The sequence below is a fragment of the Mastomys coucha genome, unplaced genomic scaffold (assembly GCF_008632895.1).
Source record: "Mastomys coucha isolate ucsf_1 unplaced genomic scaffold, UCSF_Mcou_1 pScaffold14, whole genome shotgun sequence".
Lineage (NCBI taxonomy): Eukaryota > Metazoa > Chordata > Mammalia > Rodentia > Muridae > Mastomys > Mastomys coucha.
Window position 1 is genome coordinate 72,116,710 of NW_022196896.1, and position 8,830 is coordinate 72,125,539.

Below are 8,830 nucleotides of genomic sequence, written 5' to 3' on the forward strand. Positions count from 1 at the left end.
CCCAGTCTTCCCAGGACAGATTAAAAAGCGTATAAAGAGCCAAATGCCTTACTCTAAACCAGAATTATCCCCGAAACAGGCCATTCAAAGTCTGGCACTAAATGGGTCAGCAGACACTGGCTTTTATTCTTTTCTTCAGTTCTCCATCACAACTGCACAGCCTAATCATCATACAGTCTAAACAATGGTCATATATGGTAACCAATGGCTGTAGGGCCTAACTAATTACTAAACATCGTGTTCTCTCCTAGAGCGTGGATTTGGAAACCTTAGCCCATAGCACAGGACTTCCATGATCTACTCCCTGCTGCCTCTCTTCAGACCTCACCAATATCTCTGTCTGCCCCTCTGCCACACGACTTTGATGCTTCTTCAAGTAGATAAGCCTGCCTTTGCCTACAGATTCCTTCACTGCTGTTCTTCCTTCCTAAGGCGCAACCCTCATCCCTCTATAGTGCTCCTTCTTCCACCCAAGCCTTCTCTGATATCTCTACCATGGCTAGAAAGTCTAGAGACAGTGTTAAGAGAGGTACATCTTATTTATTTATTTTTTTTAGTATATATTTGTTATTTTTTTCTGAGTATCTATTTTGTTTTGAAGAACTGACCTCAGCTGTCTAACAGTCTTTGTGCTCTTTCCATCCACATTTTAAAAAATCTATTAGAGGAAGATACTCTTGCCTGAAACCTCAGAACCACATGTTTGATTTATTCAGTAGTTATGCCAGAGGTACAAACTGCAAAACAGAGATGGTAGCCCACCTCTAAACTCCGACTGGTGGGGACCACCAACATCTAGCACTAACCGGTACATCATACATCTGCCTTTTCCCTCTAAACTCTGACTGGTGGGGACCACCAACATCTAACACTAACCGATACATCATACATCTGCCTTTTCCCTCTAAATCTGACTGGTGGGGAACCACCAACATCTAGCACTAACCCTTACATCATACATCTGCCTCTTCAGATTTATTTGCACTATAGCCACTTTATTGATTTCTTTTAAGTACAGAAATCATTCAAACCTACATTTAGAGGATTAACAACATGGATAGGTGTGGTAGGTACATACCTGTAGTGCTAACACTTAAGGAGGCTGAGGTAAGATTTCAAGTTCAACGCCATGAGAATAGTGTGGTGTTGCTGAATGTAACAGAACAGACAGATTGGGAACAAATTATCTTAATCCTACACCTACTGTGTGTATCTAAAAATCCTTGCCTACAATAAAGTAAGTTTAGAGTCACTTTTTACTCTCACAGTAGGGTGTGTGTGTGTGTGTTCTTTAAAGTAATGGTTTACTAGAAACTACCTTGGCACGCTCATGTCCTCATTCACAGTCATGATGCATTATGCACTCCTCCGATTTTTCTTCATAGCCTTGTACAACTTAATATTTAGGCTAGGGAAATTGGAAATTTCTTCCAGGTCAAACAGTTCCTTAAATTTATCTACAAATTTATTTTCTTTCTCCAGCCTGAATCTCATAGCCCAGAGGATAATGGTAGTTTCTTTGCAGAGATGGTCAAAGGTCATGAGAAGCTCCTCCAGGAACGGATGGGCATAGACAACGTCTGCTGCCAGGATGTAATCGAAGTTATTAGAAGACCTGGGGAAATTCCTGTCTAATGCTACTCCCCAGGATAGTTCTTTGACCTGAGGCAAATGCTTGCATTTCATTTTGGTGTTTCTGGAAATATTATATTGCAGGTTTCCTAGTAATTCAGGTAAGTCTGTAGCAATCACACGAGCACCTGTGAAAGAGAAGTTCATGTGAAAGGTAGTTCTTCTGGAATGTCAGTCAGGTTTCAAACCAACATGCACTCTGAGATTCTTCACAACTGCTAGATCCAAAGAAAAGACAGGGAGCACACACAGAAGGGCAATGCTTTTCAGAATGGACTCCCAAACACTTCTGTGACCCTCTTTTTAGAAGAAGATAAAAATAGAATCGTGTTATTTCTGTATCTTGCAGAACCCCTGAGTTTTTGTCTAGCCCATCACTGTTCTCCATCTCGCTATTACAGAAAAGGGGGAAAATGACCACAAGAAAAAGACTATCTCATGGCAATAATCTAAGGTCACTGCTGAAGGCCATCAGATACTTTTGAAAAGAGTCCTAACATTTTGCAAGCTTTGAAACTTGATGAATTACATAGGGTAGCAAGAAACTACCAGTACCATGATGGCTAGATTTCTGTCAACTTGACAGATGCTTCCACAAAACTATTCTGTGAATAGATTTGTCAGAACACTTTCTTGATTAAGGATTGACGTAACAAGGCCTAGCCCACTGCAGATGGAGACACCCTTGAGGAAGTGGTTCTTAGTTGTGTAAGAAAGCAGGTTAAGCAAGCTCTGACTACCAAGTCAATAAGTAGCACTCCTCCCTGGCCTGTTTATGAGTTCTTGTCTCAGTTTCCTTCCTTGAGTTCCAATTCTTGACTTCTCCCAGTGATGAAATGTGACCTGAGAGCTGTAAATGAAATGACCCTTTTCCTCCCTGAGTTGTTTTTTTGTCATGGTCTTTATCACAGCAACAGAAATGTAACTAGGACAAGTACCACAAAGGAGCTCCTGGAATCCATCCGTGCAATTTAGAGGAGCAAATCTAGGTGTAGAAATGAGTCAGGATTTACAATTAGATCATAACTAATAAATACCAGTGGAATATGATACTGGATGACATGTAAAGAATTGTTGCTACTATGGAAATCAATGTAAAGACATATGAATGGATAAGTAATTCATCAAAGTAAAATATTCCAATACTTCTCGTCTCTAGAGATGATATTCCAACTAGTCATCCTTCCACTAAGAGTTGCCTGAAGTACAGGATTTATCACGTAAAAGAAAATAGAAAACCTGAACAATCACTTCTTTAAGTGTGTAAGACATCTTAAGAGAAGGGTCTGCATACATGTTGATATTAAGAAATGACCTTTTGATCAGTTTTTTAAGAGATGTATCCTGTTTGCAAAGGCACAATAAAATTGCATCTTCTAGATTATAGGCAATAAAGATAACAATAAACCTTATTTAAAAAAAAAAAGAAATGACCTGATTCTTCCAAAAGTTGATTTATATTTTTATTTTTTCCAATCCTCTAATAAACATGATCATCATGAGTCAGAAAGAAAAAATTCCGAGCCTTTTATGTAGGACCAAAGAAGTATATGTAATATTGGACAGGAAGTGTTCTTATGAGTAGAGAAAGGAATGAAAACTTTCTCAGTTTACCCCATGAAAAAGTACTGTGACATGGATGTTTATGGCCAGTTTTACCTTGCCTCCATTCTAAGCATAAATCTTCCTACCAGGAGATATATATGTGCAAAGTCTTAAAGCCAAAGGTCCTAGGTGCAGGACAGAATGCTTACAGGAAGAAGACAGAAGGGGTGTGAGCGAAGAGCAGTGTCCTTTTCAAGATGAACCTTGGCAGCAGCTAATTCCTAGAAATTTGGTTCTTAAAGTTAAATTTGAACAGTAACATAACCTAAACACAACCTATAAATAAAGCTAGAACTGGGCAAAGCCATAGCAACACAAAGTCCAAACTAGGATAAGGAATGGGAAGCCACAATTGGATAAGAACTGAGCTCAGAATGAACCAGAACCATTTACCAGTCACATGTTAGTTATCTCTTCATATCAATTCCAGTAATTTTCTTGTGGAAATTAAAATGGAAGGGAAATAAGCAAGTCAATGATAGGATCTTAGAAATATTAACCTTCACATTTTAATGTAGATAAATCTAATTTTCAACAAATCTTTTTAAAATCCTAAGGTAAGGAATACATCTTGCCCATCTACTGTACATAATGTCTTTGTTTTTACAGACACAAACATTACCAATTTCAGGATACTGACCAAATGAAGCTCATCTTTTTAAAATTATATTTGTCTCAAGTTAAACACTAGAGAAATCAATTCTTCTTAATGGCAGATGCTGCTCCTAGAAGAGGAGGTATTCAACATACACTGAATAGAGTCTCTGACTCTAACCACACGGTAGGAAGCAGCATCCAGGCAGAGGAAACATTTTCACTTCAGTATTAGGAGGATGTCAAGGGTCCTGTATTTCTTCAGTGATTAGAAAGTTGTAAATGACTAAATCTGAAATTTCTTTCAAGATTTTAAAGCCATAGGTTTGCACTTCTGAAGACCACAATAATTAAGATAGATTGGGGTAGCAAACTTCAGAGAAGGCAGCCAGATGAAAAGAATGAAATCTATAAGAAAAACAAATATTGGGCTAAACCGTGAAAGCCATGCTGAAAGATAGTATTGCACATTCAGTTGGAAACGATGGTGGTGAGAGACCTGGAGGTCATAAATGGAAAAGTGGAAATATAAAAACAAACCCAAGGACAAACCTCTAAAAACCAAAGCAGAGTTATAAGCTTCATGTGATTTCTAGTATCCTTGCCTATTTCAACAGGTGCATGTTCATAAAAGTATAGGACTCCAAGACTCCCAAAGGAATCTAGCAGCATGATTAAGTTTACCCCCTACTTAGGCTTTTAAGTTCAAATTCCACAGGAAAATTTAAAATTACTTAAATAGAAAATTCTAGAAGGAAACTAGCAAAGAGACATTAAAATTGGTAGAGTTTCTTGATGAAGTCTGTTTTAAACAATTAAAGAGTTACACGTAAGCCAAGATCATAATACACTGGAAAGCAAAAGTAACTAATATTTGATCATTGGTTTTCTGACCAATTCCATTCAATAAAAACGTACCTACTTACCAAGTAAGCTTGCCACAATGGAGACAAGCCCTGTCCCAGCTCCAATTTCAATCACATTTTTATCAACCATGTTATATTGCTTGGCATGTGTTTCCAGAAAATAGCATAGAACAAGGGCCTATGGAAATTGAGAGGAAAGGGTGTTTGCAGTAATAATAATAAAATTAATCTTATTATATAAACACACCATAAATATTATGATCTACATGTGTGCACATATGGGTATAAGTAAATTTATGAATTTTTTTAAATCATATTATCAGAAGTACATCCTCTGGGCTCAAAATTTTGACTGGCTAGAAAATGTCCTTGTTAAAAAAGACAGAAATGAGTGAAAATACAGAGTGTAGTTGTTTAAAATTGATCATCTTTAAACTTTAACAAATCTAGAGAATTGTAAATAATGTGGAAGGTTGGGATAGAGGGTAGTGGTCATCTGCCACCTTTCATGAGATAACTGGTAAAAGAGTAGTACCCTTTAAGAGTATCCTGTTTATGAGTTGCATGTAGATATGCAACTCTTTATGCTTGCTTAATTGAAACAGAGCCAAAAAATGGGAAATAAAAACATTTATACCTCTCATTTCTCATAGTCATAAAAACTGAAGACATCTACAATGTTGATAAATCTACAAATGTTGATAAATTCAAAAACAAATTTAATTGTTGGAAGCAAACTCCCAACACTAAATTTTAGTGTTGTCAAAGATCACAGAACAGAATCTTGCAACCTATTTCCTTCTTTCAAGTAGAATATAACAATGAATGAAACTGGGAAATAATTGGGTACAGCAAATTTGTAAGAAATTATACCGACGGCCAGACAAATGCACCATAACAATCTTTGCCTTCAGTAATCCGAATCTCATGACCAGCAAAGTGAAAGCCTTCCCAAGAGGTAGTGGTTATCAGAGTTGGCATAAAGCTTCTTGCCATGATCTCTGCAACCACCTGCTTGTCGTCATCATTGTCTCTGGTCTCTGAAAGAAAAGAAAAGCAAGCAGTGGTTTCATGATAACTGAAATAAACCAGGCCCACAAGTAAACATCACATGCTTTTCCTCAGGTGAGGAATCTAGATTTTAAGGTTTAACCAAGATTTTCCTAAATTTTTTAGATACTAAAATAGAAGGAGGATTGTGAGGAAGGAGGAAGGACTAATGGGAGTGGAAAAGAAAAAAGAATGAAAAGGGAGGCAAATATTGTGTGTTCATTACATGTTGAGCCTAGGTTTTAGAATGTAGATGTGGGGCTGCTTGGGGTTATGAAAGGAAAGAAATTCGAAGAAGAGAGGCAGGGAAGGGTGATTAGGTGGGCATAAAAATATTATAAAGAAACTCATTAATTTGCATGCTTACAAAAATAATAAAAAGTACTTTTAAGTTCTATAAACAGAAAACCTGCTTTTGCATTCTCTCTCCCTCTCCCAACATGGAGGCCTCAGCAAAAACAAAGAAGACTAAGAAGGGGAAGACCATCTCCCTAACAAACTATCTAGCTAAGGGTGAGGGAACTGGTGGATACAACAGATGATCTGGAAGGAGATGAGTTAACAACTTGGCATAGTAATGATGATGATGTGTACAGGGCACCTCCAATTAATCATTCCCACTGCTTCATGGGTTGCTTGGGAGCCCAATATTGACCAAAGCTATCTTCCCAAGTTGCCACTCTATACTGCTTCCCTAGGGAATCAGCCCTATAATGTGACAGAAGACTGCATTAAGGATTTCTTTAGAGGATTAAATATTAGCGCTGTACGCTTACCTTGTGAACCCAGCAATCCAGACAGGTTGAAACGTTTCAGCTATGAGAATTTGAGGACCTGGATTTTCTGCTTAGTGCTCTGAGTCTCAATGAAGAAAGAGTCTCTAGGTAACAGGAGAATTCGAGTGGATGTTGCTGATCAAGCACAGGATAAAGACAGGAATGATCGTTCTTTTGGTCGAGATAGAAATCTGGATTCTGACAAAATAGACACAGACTGGAGGGCCCATCCCTCCACAAACAACTTTGATGACTACCCACCCAGAAGAGGTGATGATAGCTTTGGAGACAAGTATCAAAATCGTTAATGATTCAGACCCGTATTAGGATGGGTATAGGGACGGACAGCTATGGGGGCCGGGATAGCTATGATGACCCAGGCAGCTGAGACTATGATCGAGGCCTATTCCAGGATAGGCAGTGGCAGAAGAGCATTTGGAAGTGGGTACAGGAGGGATGATGACTACAGAGGAGGTGAGGACCGCTATGAAGACCAATATGGCAGACGAGATGATCGGTCATGGAGATCAAGGAATGATTACTCTCCGGACGATTATAGGCATGATGACAGAGGCTTCCCTCAAAAGACCCAAACTGAATCGAAAGCCTCGGAATACTCCTAAAGAAGATGATTCCTCTGCTAGCACCTCCCAGTCCAGCGGAGCAGCTTTTATCTTTGGAGGGGCAAAGCCTGTTGACACAGCTGCTAGAGAAAGAGAAGTAGAAGAACGGCTACAGAAGGAGCAGAAGTCTCAGCGTCAGTTGGATGAGCCAAAACTAGACCGCCGGGCCTGTGAGAGACACCCAAGTTGGCGAAGTGAAGAAACTCAGGAAAGAGAACAGTTAAGAACAGGAATTGAGTCATCACAGACTGGGGCCTCAGCCACACCTGGCAGAAATACACGAAGGAGAGAGAGTGAGAAGTCTCTAGAAAATGAAACCTTCCCTCACTAAAGAAGAAGATTGTCACTCTCCCACCTCAGCCTCCTAAACCTGACCAGCCTCTAAAGGTAATGCCAGCCCTCCATAAAGGAGAATGCGTGGGTGAAGCGAAGCTCTAACCCTCCTGCTCGATCTCAGAGCTCAGACACAGAGCAGCCGTCCCTTACAAGTGGTGGAGGGCAAGTAGCTTCAGCTCAGCCCTCTGAGGAAGGACCATCAAGGAAAGATGGAAATAAAGTCGATGTGGTGAGTGCCACACAAGGCCAAACTGGAAGCTCCAGCCATGGTCCCGGCAGAGACCACTGGAAGGAGTTGGATAGGAAGGACGGCAAAAAAGATCAAGATTCCATCCAGATCTGTACCTGAGCCAAAGAATCTGAGGAGAATCCAGCCTCCAAGTTCAGTTCTGCAAGCAAGAATGCTGTTCTGTCTGTGGACGGCGAGGATGAGAATGAGGGAGACGACTGCACTGAGTAGACCTCCACACCCTGTGCTTTCTCCGCGTCTCCACCCCAGAATATTCCAGAACAAATCAAACCTCTATCCAGACAAGACAAAATAAACTCACCATCTCCTGAAGACCTTTCTAAACTCTTTTTTAATGAAATGAAATCTTTTGCATGCTGCTGCAGCCTTTTAGAGTCCTGAAGTAACTGGAGAATCACCATTGTAGCCAGAGATGTGGCTACCGTTTTTTGTGTTTTGTTTTTTTTTTGAATGGGGAAGTTGTGTCTGATGATACCAAGCAGTTACCTGTGTGACTAGTGCCTGGGGCTTCATTCAGCAGAAATGCAGTGACAGAGAGTCAGTCACATCAGTTAGGCAGTAGAGAAAGGTGCAAGGGAGAAGTGAGATTTCTACCTTCTAATTCTTATCCTGAGGTGGTGCCTGTGAATTTTCAAATATTACCTGAATAAATTTCCCATCCTTAGAAAGGTAGCTCTAGTCTCTCAAGCTGTATTAGTCTCCAGGAGGCTGCCAGCCCCTCTACTTTAGTTCTGACTTCAGTAGGGCAAGCCTAGGTGGGATTGTTTTATTTTATTTTTTTTACCTTGCAAGGTGGTAGTTGGGAATGAGTCTACAGGCCACTAATAAGTAGTACCATTTGGGGAACAAAATGAATGGGAAACTCAATAGTGGTTTGAAAAGATTTGGGGAGGTAATCAATTATATTTTATACCAGGTAGTGAGGGAAAGGTGTGACCCCCAGTAAACACATGAATAGAATGGCCATTTCTGGATGAGGAAGCACTTACAGGTAGTGGGGAGTTCTAATCTTGTGTATCCTGGTTTTGTCCCTTCTAAACTGTCCTTTCTAGAGGTCCGAATATATCCACATTCTTTGAAAACCTGCCATTCTGGTCA

The 8,830-nt window shown here is 39.8% G+C and overlaps 1 protein-coding gene and 1 pseudogene across 1 annotated transcript in view; one reads left to right on the forward strand and one right to left on the reverse strand.

Moving 5' to 3' along the window:
* Nucleotides 1–325: 325 nt before the first annotated feature.
* The window catches only part of LOC116089155 (protein-lysine methyltransferase METTL21E), a 15,435-nt gene continuing 6,930 nt past the window's right edge, over nucleotides 326–8,830 (reverse strand). The window contains exons 3-5 of the mRNA XM_031368836.1: nucleotides 5,571–5,737; nucleotides 4,758–4,875; nucleotides 326–1,760 (exon numbers count right to left, since the gene is read on the reverse strand). Of these exons, the coding sequence (XP_031224696.1) occupies nucleotides 1,357–1,760; nucleotides 4,758–4,875; nucleotides 5,571–5,737 (689 nt within the window). The 3' untranslated portion in view covers nucleotides 326–1,356. The remainder of the gene's footprint in view (nucleotides 1,761–4,757; nucleotides 4,876–5,570; nucleotides 5,738–8,830) is intronic.
* On the forward strand, nucleotides 6,188–7,942 carry LOC116089154 (annotated as a pseudogene).